Source organism: Eubalaena glacialis, chromosome 5, assembly GCF_028564815.1.
Source record: "Eubalaena glacialis isolate mEubGla1 chromosome 5, mEubGla1.1.hap2.+ XY, whole genome shotgun sequence".
Classification (NCBI taxonomy): Eukaryota; Metazoa; Chordata; class Mammalia; order Artiodactyla; family Balaenidae; genus Eubalaena; species Eubalaena glacialis.
This window is the reverse complement of record NC_083720.1, coordinates 83,035,225-83,058,498: the sequence shown is the minus strand read 5'-3', so window position 1 is coordinate 83,058,498 and position 23,274 is coordinate 83,035,225. Positions and strand designations below refer to the sequence as shown.

General features: G+C 31.6%; 1 protein-coding gene across 7 annotated transcripts in view; it reads right to left on the bottom strand.

Annotated features, from left to right (window-relative positions):
* ADGRL3 (adhesion G protein-coupled receptor L3) overlaps positions 1–23,274 on the bottom strand; it is an 858,517-nt gene that overhangs the window by 551,007 nt on the left and 284,236 nt on the right. For all 7 annotated transcript variants that reach the window (XM_061192347.1, XM_061192340.1, XM_061192343.1 and 4 more), the window contains one exon: positions 15,169–15,388. In XM_061192347.1, the coding sequence (XP_061048330.1) occupies positions 15,169–15,241 (73 nt within the window). In that variant the 5' untranslated portion in view covers positions 15,242–15,388. The remainder of the gene's footprint in view (positions 1–15,168; positions 15,389–23,274) is intronic.

The window sequence follows — 23,274 nt, the reverse complement described above, 5'->3', positions numbered from 1 at the left end:
CCAATTCCATTTGAAGCAGCAAGTTCTTCCTCATGTTGAAAAAGGTGTGATATCTATACTCTGGCATTCTCCACCCACTTGTCTAAATTTGATACAAATGGGCTATGTGCAAAACCTATCAAGCTACTCCTAGAAGGCATTTGTCTTCAGATATCTGAAGATAGCCTTCACATCCTGAATGTCTCTTTTCTTCTCCAGATTCATAAGGGAAAGGTTTCTTTCAAATTAACTATGAAAAAATACCCCACAATGTTGTGACATCATCTGTACTTGGAAGGTATCCCCCTTATGCTCCACACCCATCTCTACTTGAGATCACATTTTCAAACTTTGTTGTATGTAATTTTAGGATGTCTCAAAGGTAATTTTGGTTCCAGGGCAGGAAGTAACGATGAGGCCAATACATCTTGTTCTTCTTTCTTTCTATCCTTCTTCAAAGAGAGAAAAACTTCATTCTTAACTTCTTTAAAAATTACGTATCTGATTCAGATTTCATTTTTTTAAAAGAGGGACACTAATTTTTTTAAAAATGTGAGTTGTTTTAATCATTAATAATATTAAAAGTTCATCATAAGTAATGTAAATTATCGCCATAAATTGTCCACATAACTAATTCATATTCAGATACTTTTACTATTTAAACACTTTGATTCTGCTTTCCTAGTGGGCAAGCATGAAATATAAAAATTAATATTTCACAACCTACTGAAATGATCAAAATATTTCCACTATGTTTATGTGTAGTCTCCAAACATCAAAGGCCATCAGAGTATCAAAGTTCCTGAATATTGGCTGTGGGTAAATATGAGGCAAGAAGAAAAGGAAAAATAATGAGCATGTAAGAGGTAAAGTATTCGCGATGGTGGTACCAGAGTTTTCATATTATCTGTGGAGCTTATAATTGAAATAAATATTAAAATATCAGATTTCAACAATATATGCCTTCAGAGATCAAAACTGATTTATAATTAATAAAAATACTAAATAAGCATTGTTTCTAACCAATTTCAACTGCTTCTATTTTCTTGTTCACCTTAGGTGAGTAGCGATGTAATTCAATTATTCAGCTTCTTCCTCCAAACATCTATTGATCATAATAGTGAGCCTGGAATCTAGATACAGCAATGGGCTGCAGTACTAAGATATTTCTAAGGAGAGAGAAATGCTTACAACAAGACATCATCAGAGTGTTATTTATCAGAGTTACAGGTGATTTAACATTTATATTCATGAGTCATTCGTCTTTGTGTTTTGGGGTAATAGTTTACCATATCTTTTTAATAATTAGCTAATTATGAGCCTTACAGGGTTTAACTGTACTGTAATGTATGTACTGTAATTATAGCTATGACCCTAACCTACATATTCAATTCTGCCTTTCACTATTATCTCTTGAATACAAAACTTATTCTCTATATGTACCTGCCAAATCCGTTGTTCAAATTATCCTTCTTAACAGGAAATTCTTTCCCCTACTGCTCAGGCTTTCCAAATGACACTCCCAGTATCATGCTTCCCATAATTATTCTAAACTATTCAATATGTACATAATCAGCACCAAATTTCACACTACTTCCCTTCTATTCTCTACTAAAATCTAAAATTTTAAATCTACTTTTAAATTAAAATTTAAATCTTCTAAACATTTAAAATCTTGATTTCTTTTTTATTTCCAAGATTTAAGCAAATACAATACTGCTTTCCTTAAATCAAACTTTACAAACTTTACTTCTTTTGTTTTCTTCTCTTGTTTCTAGCTCGTTCTTCTATATGCTGATTTGGTTGGTTTATTTCTAATTTAAATCATAGGTCTACAAAATAAGGCAATTCTCAGTAGGTTATTAAAATGCCTTTGGAAGAAGTCTCCATGAGCTGGTTAAGGAATTTTGATTTGAGTTTCTCTTCTAACAACTATTTGAAATGTCACTGCATCATTAGATTGACGGTTCCAAGTATATTTGTTCTTCTTAAAATTACTGATACTACTACCTATGATTCAAGGGATTGTTGTGAGTATTCCCTGAGCTATTGTGTGCAAAAGTGTTCAGCTAACTGCAAAGTGCTACATAAATGCTAGAAATTATATTGAAATACTTATAACAACAAATGATTGGTTGATACAGAATATCTAATCCAATTCAGTCCCATATCTATAACTATATCTCTCTATCTATCTATGTATAGAGAGAGAGAGGGAGGAAGGGGTGGGAGGAAGCAGGAGGGAAAAGAGAGAGAAAGGGAGACAGACTACTGCTTTCATTTCTTTTCTTATAAGTAAAGGTCATTTTCCAATTCTGCTTCCTTTTGCATACCTGAAAGGCTCTACCTTTCTGCCAGCACCTTCATTTTGGCCATATAAATAAATTACTACTCTCCTGATTTCTCCCTAGAAGTGCGCGTCAACAGCTGCAAAATTCGTTTCTAGGCTGGGTAGTAATCTCTAACAACTGTCATAAAAGTTCCAATTCAAGCACCTGACTAAGGATGCCACCAAGTAGAAATTACATCGTGAAAAAAAAAAAAAAAAAAAAAAAAAGAAATTACATCGTGGAAGTTCTAACACAGAGAAAAATCTGACATAATTCTGGGTCTTACAAGAAAATGGCTCCGAAGTGATGAATTGTCTACCTATGTATGATGAAGCAACCTTCATAGTATACGTGAATATTATTCAATTTAACTCAACAGACTCCTTCTCTGGGCTGAACTGTTTTATGAAGCATTGGCATGTCCTGTGCGGGCAAGCAATTTTCCCTTCAGACTGGGTTCCTTGCTCTTCTTCTCTACAACAGAGCTGTTACAGTAAAATAAAATATAATATGGCTAAACTTTCACCAGAAGACTGAACAGTCAAGTTATGAAAGCTATATAAGACATCCTGAGACTAGTGAAAGAAGCAAACACTTGTTATGAATAAAGCTAAAGGGAAACTTAATTCCTAGTGTTAAAAAACAAAAGAAACAACATTAAAAGATTATTTTTAATTGTCTTTCATGTATGGCATCTTCCATGTTTTTGCCTAGATTGTAATATTGTAATGTAAATATCTCAAACATTTGTTAAAATGAGTAACCAGAGTAAGATTTTTGCTATTGATGTAAATTTGTAAAAAAAAAAATCAGTTTCTGACAAAAAGACATTATTTTCATTCAAATTAAATAAAATGCCTATTACATATCTTGTTCCTCAGAAGAGTGATAATAGCTTTTTTTTTTTCAAACTAAAAACACCTGCCTCTTTGTAAACATAATGCAAACAGATTTCAATTCATGATAACAAAAGAAAAATTCTGGAATTTATTCTTTGGAAAATACGGATTTTCTCTTAACTTCCCTCCCTCTACTCCCCTCTTAAAGGATATTAAAATTTTAATGGTATAGAAAATGTGCTTTCAGAATGTTGTAAATAATTTCTTTAAAAATCTTTATAACTGTAGTAATGGAGCACTTTTTCTTAATCACGTTGCCAATTGTACTTGACATGTGGGGAAAAAACAGCAAAACCATACATATTTTGACAGAGATCTGTCTCTTTAGCGAGTTCTTTCTCCCCATCCTAAGTTAACCATAACTGGCATCTCTGAAGGTAGTTGAGAAGAATGAAAACTTTTTATGTACTTTTTTCTGGTAATAAGAGACTTTTACCCCTCCAGCCCCTCTTCAATACACATACTAAATGAATGCCTAAATGCTGGTTCACAAGAAAGCTGATATGTTAACAGGCTCACAGGTCAAAACGATCGATTATATTATGTTGGTGATATACACATAGAGTGTAATTATTATTGGACACCTACTTTTAAAAATCGGCATAGTGGTTTTTAATCTTTGTGCAGAGGCACGACAACAAGCCTGCCTCTAACGACAGCCTGTAACACATAAAACATCTGGGCTATCACAGCCCTTCCCACTGGCCTGAGCCAGTGTGACTAATATAAATGGCTTCCTTTTAAGCAAATATGTAGTGTTCCTTGGAGGGAGTATCATACCAGCCTGTTGCTTTGAATTTTATGTATTATCTGTCTGCATTATTAAATCATGTGCCCTTAAGGTCTGCATGGTTTCACCAACTTCACTATCAAAAGGAATTTTTAAAAAAAGGATCATTGCTAAATAGTCACCACCACGTTCATTTGTAACAAGCGCTACAGAAAAGAATAGTCGTAATCTAATTCAGGTAGTGTCTATGATCACTACTCTCATAGTATCTCTAACAACCTGGAGAGAAGAAGTAATGTGTGAAAGCTGTTTCTTCTTTTATAAATATAGAGGGTTTTTTTCCCTCTACGTGGTCTAATCATATCTGGATCTTTTTTCCTCATGTAATCTGTTATTTCTTAATGCAACAACAAAATTAATCGGTTTTGAAGTCATCTGAATCCAAGAAAAAAATGAATCATTGTAAAATTCTATTTTAATTTTGCATATTATTTTATCTTTGTATTTAATAGGCAATGATTTCTCTAATTTAGCTCAATGTATTTATCCCCTTTAACTTCACATTAAACTAATAATATCAAAGTAAGGGTACATCTGTCACTCGTTATTCAATTTCTTCAAACCTGGGAAGAACAGTGAAGACAGGAAATTTGATTGGGCTTATAGTCTAATTAAAAGCAACAGGCTTAACTATGAATAGCTTTTCAACACTCTTTTTTTTTTTTTGCTGATCTAAGCTTAAGATGTTCATTAGTAACTCATTAAAGACTTAGTTACAGTCCAGTGGGTAAGTCCTGAATGTAATGATGGAATGTGTGTACAAATGTGTAGGCTCATAATTAGAGAAACTGTCACATTTGGGGATTAAGAATATACAATGCAGTCTTTGAAAACCACTATGGAAAGTAAGTGACCCAAGATGGTGTTGTATTTTAAATTTTGCTTACTATCCAGGTCATTTGGTTTTTAGTTCTAATTCCTAAAGGTATGTTTTAATGACCACATTTTCCCAGGATTAAATGTGTGAGGCTTTGTGTTAGGGCCTTTCTGTACATTATTTTACTTAATCCTCATACTATAACAAAGTAGGCCTAATTACCCCTTTGATAAATAAAGAAACTGTGATTCAAATTGGTTAAGGTCATGTTTCTTGGAAGTAATAGAATTGGAATTAGACTCTGAGGCTTGAAATCTTTCTACTTCATTCAATAGAACCATGCAAATTAGGATTCTAAAGCAGTTTAGATTGAATAATACTCTAAATTTCAGTTTCTGGGCTTCATTTAAGTATTACTTTCTAAATACTGACATCTTCCTTTATTCAGGGTTCCTTGAAACTGTAGGAGCTGTTCACAGTATTAACATTTATAAATCATTATCTTTATTTAGTTTTCTCCTAATCTTTTCTCCCCAAATAGTAATATTTCAGATAAGCTCAATGGGCTGAAATAGTGCAAGTATACTAGGATCCTTTCCATATAAAACTTCAGGTCCTTTTCCATTTCTCATCTTTTTCTGTTTGTTTGTTTAAAGATGTGATATGAGTGAGTCCAGAGGACACTAATTAAAATATGTAGATTTGATAGAGAGACACAACAAATTGCCTAAATTTCTTGAGATGAATTAGAAGAGGTATTGAGTTGTTTGTAGAACATATCAGAGAAAACGAGTCTAGGGAAATAAAATACTCAATATTTATAATATTATTTGAGCAATGATACAAAAAAAAATGTAAAAAGGGGGGATTTCCAGAATCTGGAAGGACAAGAATTCAGACTAGAACAAAAACAGAAACATTTCTGGCCACTACAATTAAAGCTTAATGTTCTTTACCATTTTCTTAAGGAGGAGTAATTGGAAACTAACTAGAAGAACCCAATGAATTACCTTGCTGTTTTGTGTATAATTCAACACTATACAGTTCACATCTCAGAATAAAGTTTCAATCATTGTCAATTACTAGTTTTTGCCATCATAAAATAAAAGCAGATTAATAAACTATTTTTAGGAATCAAATATGTAAGTAAAAGAGGAGATGGAGTGGGGCTAGACAAGCGATATATGATTTCAAAGTGAATTTAAAATAGATGAGATTTAAGTGGCTAAATCCAGGCAAAAAGCCTCTTTTACAAAATGCAGTCTAAAGAATTCTTAAATCTAAATGTATTCTAACGTTGATAACCTGTGGTCTTTTCTAAAAAAGATATTTAAGAAAGCTTACAAATCAACAATAAAAAATAAAAACTGAGAAATGATTAAATAATATTTCTTCAAGTAAGTAATACAAATGGCCAATGAGTACATGAAAAGAAGCTCAACATTATTCATTAAAGAAATACAAATCAAGATTGGGAGTTTAGGATTGACGTGTACACACTACTGTATTTAAAATAGATAACCAAAAAGGACCTACTATATAGCAAACAAACAAACAAAAATTTTTAATTCAGTTTGTCAAAGAAAAAAACTACAATGAGATACTACTTCATCTTGACTAGAATGGCTAAAAGAAAAAAGACAGACAATAACAAGTGCGAGTGAGAATGTGAGAACCCTCATACTGCCGTTTGGAAAGTACAACTGTGCAACTACTCTGGAATATAGTTTAGCAGTTCCTCAAAATGCTAAATATAGCTATCATGACTCAGCAATTCCATTCCTAGGTGTATACCCAAGAAGTGAAAACATGTCCACACAAAAACTTGTACATGAATTTTCATAACAGCAGCACACAAATTAGCCAAAAAGTAGGAATAATCCAAATTTCCATCAACTAATAAATATAATGTGGTTTATTCACACAATAGATTATTATTTGGAAACAAAAAAAGAATTAACTACTGATACATGTTATGATATAAATAAATTTTAAAATTATTATGTTAAATGAAAGAAGCAAGTCACAAAAGATAAAAAATTGTATGATTCCATTTATACAAAATGTCTACAATAGGCAAACCCATAGAGACATTGATTAGTGGTTGCCAGGGACTGGGGAGAAGGGGAAACTGAGTATGACTATTAATGGGTACAGAATTTCTTTTTGGAGGACTGATAACATTCTAAAATTGATTCAGTGATGGGTGCACAACTATGCATACACTAAAATCCACTGAACTAAACACTTTAAGTGGGTAAAGTTTATGGTATGTGAAATATAAATCAATAAAGATATTTTTAAATCCCCATTTATACATTAAAAAAGATATTGGTGCATCAGATCTAGTTTTTTTTAAAACTACATGGCATCTTTTATAAATATTTTCTTCTTCCTTTATCATAAGAGGACTATGCTTTTCTGACTCATTTATAGATGTGGCTATGAGGAAGAGTTTTAATTAATGAAAATGGAAGCAAAAGTAAAGTGCACTATTTCCAAGCATATCCATAAAAACTTTCCATTGGAATCTTCCCAATGCTTGTTCTTCCTTCCTGTAGACAGGAATGGCAATGAGCCTCAGAAAGATTTTGGAACCCTTGTTCCAAAATCAGACTGGGTCTCTGAATAACTGTGAGAACAAGAGAAGGGCATCCTCCCAGCCCCTACCACATACACACACACACACACACACACACACACACCCAACCAGAAACACTTACCTGCCTTGGAATGCTTGGTGAACAAGAAAATATTCTCTAGAATCCATTATTCATTTTGGAATCTACTGTGACTACAGCCGAAGTTTATCCTATCTAATACATTGTTCAAGAATGGAAATTAAAGTAGGTAACTCAAATTTCTTTCTCCAGAAATTTCATAATATATAATTGGAAACACACACACACACATACACACACACACTTGATTTGATCCCTATTTGACTACTTCTTGTCTTAGACATTTGATTTTCTGAGGACTCATTCGTATCAAATTACACCACAAACATACAGAGTGCAGTAATGTTTCAGGGATCTCTTTTACAGTTGATCACTTTGCCTAATTTTGAGACTTCATCTTAATTACTGTACTTTCATAATATATATATTTATGTTCAATTTATGTCATCCTATTACTCTTTTCATTTCATATTAACTTTTGTTTAATATTCTATATATATATATATTTAGAATAACTTTGTTGAATTTCTACATAGAAAAGCTCACATCAGTACTCTGAATGCAGTGTGTGAACATATATATAAATTAACTTGGAAATAACTTACAATTTTGCTATTCCTAGTCTTTTCATCTAGGAACATAGTATATTGCATGTCTTCTTTTATAACTCCCAGTAAGTTTCACATTTTTCTTCTCATAGGTTCCATGTAGTTCCTGCTATGATAATTCCTAAGTAACTCAGGCATTTCATTGCTGTTTTGATGGAATCATATATGTATGTTTGAATCATACACCTGAAATCAGTGTTCCCATTAATTCTGGGAAAGTTATTATTTCTTGAATTTTCTGAGTACATCATTATACTCCTACAAATAATAATTATATCTTAATATTAGAATATTTACTCTTATTTATATTTTGTTCATTATTATAGTAGCCAAAATTTGTGGAATTGTTTTAAACAAACTGTCATGATAACAAGCAAGGCTGTATTGATCATTTACTACCATTCATTTTAGATAGTATTAATTTTTAAGTTATTAATTATTAAGTTATTAATTATTAAATAATTATTAATTAACCTAAAAATGAATCATTCTTTTACTTTCCATATCTCAAGAGATTTTCTTCTAGGCGTACAAAGATGCAGTCAAATTTTATATAAAACCGTGTTCCATTTTACTGCTATTTGTAATGGTAATGTATCAATGACCTTCAATGCTGAGCCCTCAACATATGGTTAAACAATGGTTCATTCATATGACACGTTATCATAATTTTTTGAAACTTTAATGAGATGCTAGAAATGTCTGAATTTTAAGGTTAAGTCAAAATTAAATATATAACTTTTATTTCTAGCATTATTCCATTTTTTTAAAAAATGTGCATACACATAACTGCAAAAAAAATCTAACAAGCATTAATATTAATTATACCACTGGGTCATGGGATTATTGGATTTTTTCTTTCTGATCTAAATTTGTATGAGGAGAATTACTTTGACAATAAAGTAGGAGACACTGGTAATGACAAACAAAAAAATACATGAGACTATGTTCTTGTGCTCTGTCAATAAGCTACAACCTTGACTTCTGGACAGTCAAATCACCACAAACTATAATATGTGTAGATGAAATAAACACTGGAAGCTTATCAAATGTCATTGTGAGAATCTATTTTTGTACAAAGATGTCTATCTATTACTTTTGTAAGTACAGCTAGCATATTTCTCTTGCAAGTCCCTAGCTAGCCTAGCTTATTTGATCAAATCCTTCATATATAATTTTTCTGATAGGAATACAATTTTCTTTATTTAAAGAAACTAATTCTGCCATGATGGTAATATAGGGCAAATATAGATTCAAATAAAACAAAAATGTAAGTATTAAAATGTAAATAGTTTATTTTCAATTTATCAATTAAAAACATGAAATAGAGAATGAATTAACTGTATGTTTCAATAGGGCCTTATTCTAAACTGTCGAATTAAAACAGATCACAATATAATATATAGTGTCTTATTTGCATGACAAATCAATGAGACTCTTTCCTATTGCATTTCAATTTTTTAATTGGTCATTAAGTAATCATTTCCCAATCAGAATGGAGGAAATAAATGCATGAAAAATGCACTATGGCTATTTATATTAAATTATAAATATAAGAGAACTATTCTTACATTGAGAATGAAAGTAAATAGCAATGCAAAGAAGAGGAAAACAGATAATTAGTTATTTATATATTATATATCAAAATACTTTGAAATTCATTCAACATCAAGTGTATGATGACCATCCTAGTGCAGTCACAGTCTACCCCAAAGCCAAGAAATACAAAAAAATATGATCCTAAACCCCCCAAATAGTCACAGTACATAAAATCTGAAAATAAAAAATGTTATTTTATTCTCAAGGTATACCCGTGTTACTCATAGAGTATCACTACAATAAAATTCACATATAACATGTTTTGCAAGTGCAAAGGCAAAATAAAACTATTTTCCAATTGCCAGCCTGCATACCGAATGTGTAGGGAAGGCTCCTAAACACATTCTAACAAAGGAAAGCTGTCAGGCATGCATATTTGTAGTAAATATTGTCATGTTAGAGACTGCATAGCTAACTTTCGAAATATATATTTTGAATTTCAGTACCGAGTGGTTAATGTAGATGGTGTTGGATGCGTTCGCAGTAACCTCATATAACATGATAATGACAAAGATTTTTCTGTATAACATATTTGACCATAAAAACAGTGATATTACTGCAAGTATTACAAATTGCCTAGGCTGGCAAACATTATAAACATTTAAAGGATGATTAATTTCTAAAAATAACAAAGTTAAGCAGAGCTTAGAAGTCAACCTGTCTTTTTCACAATTAATAAAACATGACTTCATAAAAAAATTATACGGTAATACGTTGTGTTATAAAATGTAATTTTGTACTTTCTCAAGCTTTACATTTTACTAGAGGTTAAAAAATATTTTAAATTATTACTTTAAATCATTGACACATTAAATATTATTATAACTGTAAAAATAGTTAATAATAAAATGCAAATTACATAAAAACATATAGTACGAAATATATATGCGTTCGATCACTGTTTTGTCCCTGCTAAGAACTGTTTATAATAATTAACTTCTTGAACATAATAAAGAGCAGGTTTGCCTGTAAAGTCCATTAATATATAAATATACATTCAACTTTAATGACAAAAAAATAGACTTGCAGAAAAAAGTACACATATGGTGGTCACAGAAGAATTTTTTTTAATTCTACTTTTTTCTGCAAAGGTACCATAAAAAATATTGTTCCCTTTAGCACACAGGAAGCTCCAAAGATCCTGTTTTCTATCTTTTTAACTGTGACAGTTTCTAAACACAGTTTAATTAAGATGAGATGCAGTTAAAATATTTGAGCACCCCAATCACCTTCTCAACTCCCAACCCATTGTGGCTTGGGTGACATCCCTCCCAGGACCAGATCTCCTAGTCCAGGTCCTACACTGAAGCATATTGCTTTACTGTCAATAAGGACGAGTCCCAGGTGCCCATGTTATCACTTGATTTTTGTTCTCCGATTCCCGCTTTTTCTCTTGCTCCCAACAACATCAATAGAACAAAAAAACTTTTATCTTCATGCAACACTACATTAGTTAACAGCAAAGAACTGGCCATCTGCTTTAGCTGCTTCTCTTTACTTCTGCCAGGTCTCATTGCATTATAGATAAGGATTTTATGGCTGTACAAGAAGGGGGCACAGTCATGGTAAACAGAAAAAGAGAAATACAGAGGTACACAGAGACATAAAATATGGACAGATAAACACAGAACTAGAGACATTTCTTAGTTTTAAAATTGTGTGTGTATATATATATATATATATATACACAATGTGGATATACTAATTAATTTTGTTTTCCTATAAAAAACACTGGCCAGACTTTCTAGGATGATGTGGGAGATTATTCAACTAATGTAAACATTATTCAGAATTAATTCTTCAGCTTAGTTTATAATTTTACCCATGTAGAAATCATGCAAAAAATGTTTCTCTGACAATTATATACTACTAATTATATACTACTACCACTGACAATTGACAATTATATACTATATTATTATATACTGACAATTATATACTAAGCCTTTATATATATATATATATACACATATATATATCAGTTTGATAATAATTTTTTTTTAGATACTAGTATTAAAATTTTCTGGCAAAACTTAAATGCTGAGGTCCAAGTAGCAAAAGATTTCAATTATCAGGGTAAGAATAATGATAATTATGCATTTTCCTTATGTAATGCTGAGAGGTTTAGTTCTATTTCAAGGCAGTTATGGGTAGGAAAAGAAAATATAAAGATTTATTGAATGCCAAGCACTATGTTAGAAATATTCACATATCATTCCATCCATTTCTTAAAATAACTGCACATGGAGTAAGTGTTCATTCTTGCGGATGAGAAGTAGGTTTACAAATGTTTAAGTTACTGTAAGCTTGAGGGAAAAATTAAGAATCTTTTGTTCACTACCTTACCTTTAGCAACTAGCACAGTTTTCTGGCTCATAGTCTATGACAAATGACATTTGTTAACTAGTTTACCAGGTAACAGTGTTACAGTGCTTGTAAGCAGTAGAGCTGAAATTTTATCTCAGGTCTGTTAGACTTCAAACCCCAGTCTGTCTGTGCCCAGAACATGGAAGAAGCAGGTAATCTACCTTTCTGCCTTATCTGCTCCCAAAGGACCAGGAGAGTTGAGGTGGGATTTTTCTGTAGGGAAGAATGGCCTTGATAGTAACTGATTATCTACTGGCATTAAGACCAGAGCTTAAGAAGCTAAGTCCTTTGTTTTAAAACCTCTCCGGGTCTCATGTGCAACTTTAGTCAAGTTACTTTGCCACTTGGTACCTTAATGATTTTACTATAAGAAGTTAATGATAATGATGATAATAATAAATAACATTCAACCCATGAGAATATTGTGATAATTAATTGTACCAATACCTCTAAAGTTTATGGCTACAGAATTTATAGTCATCATTATTATTTACTCTGGAGAAAAGGCCAGCAATTCGGGTAATACCCAGAAAAGTTAATTCTCTATGGTCTCAAGGACAAATGAAGCTAGGCATCTCAACAGCAGCAGGCAAAGAGGTGCTATCAGGGGATGTTTTGGAAACAAGAGTACTTCTATAACTGAGACATCCACTTTACCTCAGTCCTCTAAGGTTTCGAGCTATATGGTATTCCTTTAAGCCAGGACTGGGACGCTATGCTATATGGGACTCTAAAAATGCCTATCCTATTAGATTTCAGCACTGATCAAGGGCACACACACTCCTCTGTTTATGAGCATGCTGGATTCCAAAAGGCTGCTTAAGTGAAGCCCTTTATTTACAAGCCCGAAGTGGTATCACAAAGGCAATGGAGAAAGCCTCCTATGGAAGGCAGACAAAATTGACTTGCATTTTCTCTGGTGTGAAGTTTTAAAATACTTACACAAGGTAATAAGAATAAAGTTTATAAGTGGAACGCTTCTATATTGTTTATCCTGATATGGCTCAAAGTCAAGATAATATAAAGTAGTTCACATACAATGGAAAGAATTACTTTAGTTTTTAGCCAAAATGTTTTATATTTTTTATATACCAGGCTCAATATTCTCTGGGCCCTATTAGGAGTTTTTAAATACTTCTCAGAGCTGCTTGGAGAGATTGTGTGTGTGTGTTTGTGTGTGTATGTATGTGTGTTCAGTACAGGCCTTAACTCAAGACCTATATGTATGTGTGTTCAGTACAGGCCTTAACTCAAGACCTATGATCTAAGGCTCAGCCATGTTTGGGGCCCACTGAAATACACAGTAGGTGTCAGTTTTTGGAGACCAGAAATTTCACCTCTGAAAAGGGAGTCTTTCTTACAATATCTATTTCTGCTATTTTTAACCTACCTTGCTCTAACAGTGCAATTTTAGACTGACTTTTTAAACTTGACTTGTACATAGAGTTTTGTTTTGTTTTGTTTTTCTGAATATCAACATCAAATGAAAAAGCTCTCAGGGTTAGCTAATTCCTAGTTGTTACCATTTACTGGAACAAAAATAAACTGGAGGGGCAGATAGTATGATAAAGGATATTAATGTGTTCAGTCACTTAATATCTGTCATGCACTGTGCTAGATTCTTTACATATGCTATTTATTTAATCTTCAAAGTAACCTTATGAGTGAGGTGTTTTTATAACATCTAAAAGCCTAATTAGAATCATCTTTAGATATACAGATAATCAGAAAAGCACTTGTTTAAAGCTGTATAATTCTTATACTGTCCCTTATCACAAAATGTTATATGTGCCTGAGTATGTAAGTGCTACATCAGTATAAGAACTAAGGAAAAAATTTGAAATATTTGACAAATTTACATTGTTTAAAAGTAGATGGTTGTATAATTTTACTTTCGTTTTTTAAAAAAACACTATCATACAGCAATTCGTTTGAAATAAAGGTGTTAAATCAGGGGAACTTTAGGGAAAATGTCAAGAGAGAAGTGATCATATCCAGTTTTTATACTGACAGCAGAATGCAGAATTCACGTTGAAACTTATGAATATGAGCCAAATTCAGGTTCACATCACTGACGAACTACAATAGATTCCTGTAGTCAATTAAAAACCAAAAGTAAGCTGAAGAGGCTAAAAATGCATTTCAGCTGCTTGCTAAACTATAATATTCTGAGACCTTCTAAGCAGTGGCAAATACAGCTGTGTCCCTTTTTCTTTGTTCTAATTACCATTAATGTATGAGATAGTGACTATATTATGCCATTTTCATCTTAGTGCAAAACCAATGATAATTAGTAGAAAACTTTAAATTGTGAAAAAGGAACATATATATAGACTTTAATTTGCCAATTTTTAGAGAGATTCCGTGAATATTGTACTAAGTGGTACAGAATTTGTCTTGCTTATTTATTGAATAATTATATGTTTTATAAAATTTGCAAAGGGAGATCATTTCTTAACTATCATACTCATAAATACCAAGCCGTCTAAATGAACAAAGAACACAGTCTTTTATGAGTATATTACATGTTTCAAGAAAAATACCTTTTTGCATATGTTGATATCATTTTGATGTTGTTGGTTTTTTTCCTTTTTTTGCATTGAAAGGGATGTGAGAATTTTGCTTTAATGAGGGGTTTAATTTTTATTCTGTTTGTTAAAGATTGAGGAGAGCAGTAAACACTCAGAAACAAATGATTACTTGGTTCAGGAAAGTAGATTTTTGGAGTGTTTTCTTTCAAATGTGCATACTTACTGTATTAAAAGTTATTTTACCTACAAAAATATGTAAATAAAAATAATTCACAATAAATGATATAGTTAATAATTCAGATGATATTCCTTAAGTGTGGTAAAACAAAGAATAAAACATGCATTATTTTTTTAAAAAACTTTGGTTAGATATACATTTTAAATGGTATTTTAAGAAATCAAACTCAAAATCCTATTTATTGCAGCTTAAGGTACATTACTTACTGCTATTAATATATGGTAGGCAAAAGCTGCAAAATCATACAGCAAAAATTTAGAAGAAAGGGTCTAGTGTAAACAACTAAGACAATATTAAGCATCACACAAAAATATAATTAAAGGTCTTACCATGAACTATCGGTGCTAAGAGCATCATGAAGACTAGTAGCTGTGATGGCCACATGGTCGTGTTCTCAGGCATGAGAGTGCCTCAAGAGTGACTGTTCCAAACTTGAAACAAAATAAGTGTCTTTCTGATTCTTCTGTAGTCCAAGACCGATGATTAAAAAAAAAAGCTCAAAAGGAAATATTCTTCAAAACAGAAACACCAATATCCCAAATCTGAATCCTGCAAATAAGAAAAAAAAAGGGTTATCAAACATAGGTTTTCTCATTTCCTTGAAAATTTCCTTCCTGAATATAACATCTGTATACTGTCTCCCTTCTTCATTTTAATGAATACATGCATCATGTATAAAAATAAGGAAGTAACCTAAGGTACATTATTTATGCATGTATTAGCACAGTGTTTACTTCCCAGCCCCCAAACTGACTGAAACAAATAATTCAGTCTCGCTGGACAAAGCAGTATAAATATACTATACTCATTTATATAATAATTAATGATTAGTTTGTATAATTTGTTAATGTGTTTAAACAGATTTGGTACTTAACTCTGTGTAAACATTTTCCACAAGTATAATTTTTGCTAATAATAGAAAAGTAAAAAAAAAGAAATCATTCATTACCATTACTGTGTGTTTAAACAAAGAAAGTTAAATGCATGAGTCTTACTTTCATTCCAGGCTCTAATAATCATTCAGAAATCATTCCACATATTAACTATATTACTTTTCTAAATATTTTTATAATTAAATTTGTGAAAATTATAGATTTATGTTAATTAATTATGCTCAATCATAATCAATTCATTCAACAGAAGTTTATTGAGTGTCCGCTGAAATACAAAGCACTGTACTAGGAACATAGAATAGAATACTGAGTAAAACATGCAACCTATCCTCCAGGATCTTACAACTTAAAATAAGGAATCTGGCTTAAAAGTGTTAAGTGCATATGGAAGACATTAAAAATTGTTAGCACTGTAAAGTTATTTTACTGAACCAAACTGATATAGCTGCCCCCTCTTTAAAGTTTGCACAGACTTATCTTAGTAAGTGAAAATACTAAAGGAACATGACCCAAATTTTGAAGATGTTTATCACAGTGAGCATTTTTAAAACTGATCAAATGCAAACTGGATCTTCCTTTTCTTTCCTTCTTTCCTTCTCTCTCTCTCTCTCTTTCTATTTTCTATTCAAATGAATGGTATATATTTAAAATCATTTCACATTTTGAGTATAAGTTTAAAATTTTTCTGGAAAGGAATATTCAAAATAGAGATAGTTTACTGAGGATTGTATTAAGCCACATTCTACCAAAACACATTCCAAAGTATTTTTGAAGTACTTGCCTTCATTATAAGGCAAAATTACACAGATTTATCTGAATCTCTGGCACCACTATTCATAGCATGGTAATTAAGAGCACAGATTCTGAAGCAAGACAACCCAATTTCAATTACTAGCTCTACTAGTACTAAGACCTTGGGCAAATCATTTAAGCCCTCGGTTCCTTGGTTTCCTATCTGCTAATGGTGGGGGAGTAATATTAATTCCTATGGTTATATGAACATTAAATAAGCTAAAAATTGCCATTTTAGTTATATACAATACATAAAAATATGTATTGCCCAGAACAGTGTCTAGTATGTAATAAGTGCTATATATCTTAACAGTTATTATACATCTCATTACTTTTCAGTTTTATCCTACTCATACTTTTTAATGTGGTTGTGTAAGAAGCAACACCATTTGGTAAATCAAGCCAAAAATATTTATTGGGTCACTATTGTACAGACAGGCTCGGAGAACGCTAAATCTGGAAATAACAGATATAATAATTTTCTTTCTAAACTCACAGACATTATAGAAAAATGAAGCTCATAATAAACACTCTCATAACATTTTACTTTTACAAATAGAGAAAGCATTGACAACAAAAAAATGTGGCTGAGATAAATTATGTAAAAAGGAATCATATTTAACATTTTTCTTTTGTTTTCCTTATTCACACTCTGACTTACAAGAAAACATTTAGAACTTTTTCTTAATTACCCTAAGTGCCATAAGTGTTTAACTTTTTCTGAAAATAAATTTGAAAGCAGGTGCTAATTTTAAATTGCATTCTTTTACAGGCATGTAATAATTAATGGATACTTAAAGGAGGATACTTAAATTGACTGATGCATCAACAAGTAAACAATTACCCCCTCACATTCAGTTATTGTCTTTTTTCCCCTCTATAACTATGGCATCAAGAGATATGTATATACACACAGACATGTATACACAAACACCTACACACATATACGTAAGATAAATATAAACAGTACTGTTTTGCAACTGAAAAAAAAATTGAGGGCAGCCATCTAGGTGAGTTATTTATACATTATTTCAAAAATATATACTAAATATCTACCATGGTGGATATTATTGAGATCATAAATAAAGTAGAACAATTTTTCTCACAACTCCCACTGTAATGGAAAAGACGTAGTAAATGAAGTCTCAACATAAAGAGAAGAAGTAACATTTTATAGTTCCTATCATATTCCAAGCAATGTTCTAGATATTATACAATTATATGATTTAATTCTCCATACAAATCTATCAGGCAGATAATACTGTCTCATGTCGACTGAGAAGTAAAATCAGACAATGTTACTCAGCAAGAATTTCATACCAAATGTCTGACTCCAACATCAGTGCTCTTTCCTCTCTCTATGGTAGAATAAACAAGAAGATGTATGAGCATAACCAGGGGTAGTAATTGTGCAAAGGAAGGGGGACAATGTAGCAAGTTTCCAAGGAAGACTTAGGCCTTGCTTAAATGTGTTACCCAATTGTGACAAGTAGAGAAAGAGGGAACAGCATGGATATGTGAGGTAGAAGTGGAGGGACAAAGAGAAAGGAGAAGAAGGACATGTTTAAGAAGGAAACCAGCCTAATTATAACATTGTACCTTTTGGAGGAGCCGGAAAATTATTTCCATAGTGAAGTATGAGTATTGCAATTGTTAAGTCTAGCTTTAGTGAAAACCAGAATAGTTTATTTCATATGACATAGTATATTTTCACCTTGATGAAGCAATGAGAGAGTTACTTTATAGAAAGGATAAGAAAGTGTTATCTATTATTTATAATAATGGCTTATTTTAAGATATCACAGCAGGGCATAAAGCCACGTCTACTAAGATTATTTTGCATTTGATTTGAGCATAAGAATTTGTTTTCATGATTACTCTGTAAACAGAGGTGGGGAAAGGAATTTAGATGAATAGAAGATATTACTTGAGGAGGGTAATATGTTTTCACACCCTAGCCTCACCACCCATGGACCTCTCACCCACAGCCCCACAATAATGTGCTAACTTGGGCATATATATAATAAAATTGCAATAAGTAAACTATATAAATTTTAATAGATAATGTTCCAGACAAGTATGCTTATAATCTACAAAAGGATAAACTACCACTCTTTAAATACTAACTTTTAAAAACACAAAAAAGAAAGAAAACTTTCTGGGATGATTTTTTTTTTTTCCAATTTATGTGTTGTCATTAACTTAACCAAACCAGTTTTCATATAAAAGGGATTATCACACAAATCATTTCTGAAACATAGCTCTTCAAAAACACATAGAGAAGAAAACCCAAGAAAAGACATTAGGGGCTCATTAAGTCATATATAGACAAAATAATTACTCATAAAAAAGATTTACTAATGATAAAAAAGCATTTGAAAGTCGTTTTCAACATGTATTTCCGTCTCCAGTGAAATTTCTTTAGTCTTTTCTAGGTACAAAGCTCTGTGTTAACACTATGAGTCAAATGAGGAGAGTGTGTCTACAAGTCTCTGATCACCGTTTTAAAACAACTTGCAGTAAAATAGGAATGCTAGAAGGTATACTCACCAATAATTAAAGCTGTGCAAAATGTGATATGTGTTATGTGAGATAATCTAGAAACACACATACACACAAAAACTGCCAGATTTTCTTTTGTATGTAACAGCAAGGGACTTAAAAGCATGCAAACTGAATATTCTGGTGCTAGGCAAGTTTACAAACCTCTCTGAATCTCAGTTTCTTCAACTACGAAAGAGAAAACAATATTCACCTTGTAGGCTGGTTGAGAAGATTAGCGATAGCATAAATTATTGTCTGATGCAGAGATGTCGTGTCATCGTGCATGTCTGTCAGTGCATGTCTGTCATTCGCCAATTCCTTTGTTTCCTTAATTCTTTCAAAACTGAGGAAGAGCCCACATGCCCAACTCCCACACCTTTCACTTACATGTTTAGGAAACTAATAACACACTCTCCTTAAGAGAGATGCACACTCAAGAATTCTATGGCTGAATGGTGGCTACTAAAACAATGTGAGATTTTATTTTTAAAAAAAAGGATTTTCAGTATGCTTCACTTGTTTGAAATATACTTTGTTACTTAGGCTACTAATTTCCAGTAACAAATCAACACATAAAAGGCTTTAAAAATTATTATTGAAAGACAGTGTTTCTAACTTTTACCATAGATTATCACAATATGGCAGTTTTGCCTGTTACCCTATCTAAAACTTGGAAGGTATATATTTCTAATGCAGACTTTGATTAGGTAAGTGAAGTTTATGTCTTCCAACAAAGCTACCTAACTTCACTACACTTCACAATATTCAAAATTAAAAAGTGAGGTTGTTTAAAAGTGTCCTAATTTATATCATTAATATTTAAGATTATAATTATGTAACTGTGTGATCTGACTGATGTTCCACTAAATATTTTTTTAAATCACATTTGTAGACTAAAAATAGTCTACAAAGCTTTATGTAAATAAAGTGTTTCCTCATAAACTGCATGGAAAATTCCTTATTTTTTACATTTAGACTAAATTTTATTCATATCTAGCACAATTATACTCTGAAACTATTTGAATTTTTTTCGTTATTGCTGAAACAAAAGTTCTTCTAAACTTAAGATACTGATTTTACTTTGAGGAAACTGGCACCTTAAATTCTGATGTCATAACTTTTTTCCCATTTAATTTTTTCATGTATTCTTCTTCTCAAATCATATTTGAAAGCTATTTTTACTTTATATTAGCTTTCTTTCTACCCTCTAAATAAAGATTCGGATTAGAATCTGAATGTCACTCATCTTGGAATTGTTACTTCTATTTTAGCTACTCTTAATCACATATGCATAACTTACTCTCAATCTTTTCCCAAATTAAATTGCATGTTATAATTATACCTTTCCCCTCATAATAGCCTAGAAAAGACACTATAATATCTTCTTTATAATATTTTTATATCTCCCCACCTATGAAATGTTCACTTATTACAAATTCTGCTAACTACAAATTTTTCTCCATATCAACTTTACAAATTTTTATTAATCTACATTTCGTGTATTTACATGTTTTGTCATTTAAGTCTTTTTAGAGCTTGATTGTTTTTGCATGTTTGGCATGTACTTTCTCAATATTTTGACTCTGAAAACTGAAGCACTGCAATTAGGTTCAAGAATCTTTCCTTTCTTTCAATATTTATGGAGTCAAAGAACTTTATATTAAATAACAATTAAAAAGTATTTAAATATGGAGTCTGATAACAATACGGAGTTGAATGTTCGAGCAGTGAATCCTTTTTTAAATAGTACTAGATCCCTTTGGAGATTCGTAGAAAACAAATTCTCCATCATCTTGTTTAATATTTTCAAGAAATACTAAATTTGATCAACCCACATATGTTTTTTTCATCACTGTGTTCCAAGAGATCATCACTGAATACAAACAATGTAAACTGTGGTCATAGGAGATGTGTCAGATATATACGGCATGATTCTTGCATTAAAGAAGGAAGAGGAGGAAAAGGAGTAGCAGGAGGACAATAATGGGACAGAAAAGAGGAGGAGAAGAGACAATGCAAAAAATTAAAAATAATAAAATTTAAATCCAAATATGATAAAGAAGGGAGTTAAAAAAATAAAGGAGATAACATAGCTTGGAAGGTCTGGAAGACCTGCAAGAAGAGAATGATACTTGTGTTAGGATATGAATAGATGAAATTTCACTAAACAGTGGTTGGAGAAGGATTATTCTAAGTTAAGCGTTGTTATGAAAAAAGTTAAGAGCAGGAAAAAGAAACAGCATATTACAGAACTGCAAGTTATCTGGTATGTCAGGTCTACTGGGTAAGTAAGGAACAAGAGAAAATCATATAGACAATGCATTTGGGTAAAACAGGAAAGGTTCTGAGGGGTATACAAAGGAATTTGAATTCAATTTGCTTAGTTTCCAACTATGAATTTTGAAGATTTAAATAATATTATTTTTTTAATTTTTAAAAGCACTAATTACAGAAATAAATAAAAATCACTGCAAACAGAAGATACAGGAAAAAATTAAATCAGATTAGAAGTAGGGAGAATAGTTCAGAAATAAAACTACGTTTCCACTAGAACTTTCACTCATTCCTTTCCTACTATCTTCTCCACAAGTTTCAAAGCGATCAGAGCAAAGAAAGACCTACTTGTATACAATTAAATTTTTTTAAAGATTACTTACCACACTTTTCAAGCGATGAAATGCTAAATCTCTACACATTGTCTGAAACGTTAACAAACAATATTTTTTATTGCTTAAGTAAAACACATATTGCCTTATAATTATATTTCAAACATAATCTGATGCTACATTAGAAAACAAGTAATCTAGAAAGGTAATTTTAATAAGGAAGTTCTCTAGAGTAAAAGTCCCATCTAATTGTCTTTCAGATAATGTTATGATCTAACAAGTGTCTATTAATGTTTAGGAACAAATTTGGATTTAATGAACAATGCTATTTTTAGCTTTAGGGCAACATATCATTTAACCATAAAATAGATTGATGTTTTACTGAGGATCATTTTCTTGCCAAGTGTCCTTGAATTAACCTTCTCCCTGAGATCCCACAAAGCATCTGATTGGAGTTTGTTTCCAATAGACTTTGGATAAGACAATATTTTCCTCCATTGATATGTTCAATAGGAAATAAAAATCAATGAGTCTGAAATTAAGCTAACTATAAATAATTACATTAAAGCAACTAGTTTGGGAAATAACTGTGTTTGAAATGAGATAACTTAAAACTAAAAACTGAATCTCACACTCTTTCCATGTATATGATTTGTAAAATAGATACTTTGCTCTTCACAAATGAAAATACTCATAAAATCTCAAATTTTTATCATCAATATTAGTTGTGAAAAATAAGTTTGAATGAATATAGCCATTATGTAAAAGGATATTCAAAAAATTAACAATTGCTTTAAAATACATCATTTACGATAATAATCAAGGATTGATTTCTGTTTCCAAGGGAAGTAAAAATTAGGAAAGGCAAGCAAGCTATAGTTAAAACACGCAGATTTAACAGGTTTCTACTTCAAAGTAAATAATTCCATTTCTAACAGAAGCATGTGAATCTATTCTAGAGCACGAGGCAAAATATAGTCTTCTTCATAACAACAGCTAACATTCATTGAGCCCTTACTATCAGGCACTGTTGTAAGAGCTTCCCACATATTAAATAATTTAATTGATTTTAAATATAAACATTATTGTTAATCCTATAACAACTCCAAAGGAAGGGGCTATTATTATTCCTAACTGGCCAATGAGGAAACTATGGGAACAAGAAGTTAAAAGAGCTTGCTGAGGTCACATGGCTGAAATTAAAGAGCCCAGATTTGCACCTAAACAGTCTAGACCCATGGATTGTGCCTGTCCCTCCCCAAGGATTCATATGTTGAATACAAATCCCAATGTGATGGAATTTGTAGGTGAGGCCTTTGAGAAGTGATTACATCAGGAGAGCTGAATCCTCATGAATGAGATTAGTACCTTAGAAAAGAAACCCCAGAGAGTTTTCTAGCTCCTTCTACCATGTGAACTCACAGCAAGAGGACAGCTGTCTATAACCCCGGAAGTGGGCTCTCTCTAAAACTCAACCATGCTGGTACCCTGATCTTGGAATTCCAGTCTACAGAACTGTGAAAAATAAATTTCTGTTGTTTATTTAGATATCCAGCCTATGGTATTTTTCTTAGAGCAGTCTGTGATAAAACAATACTTT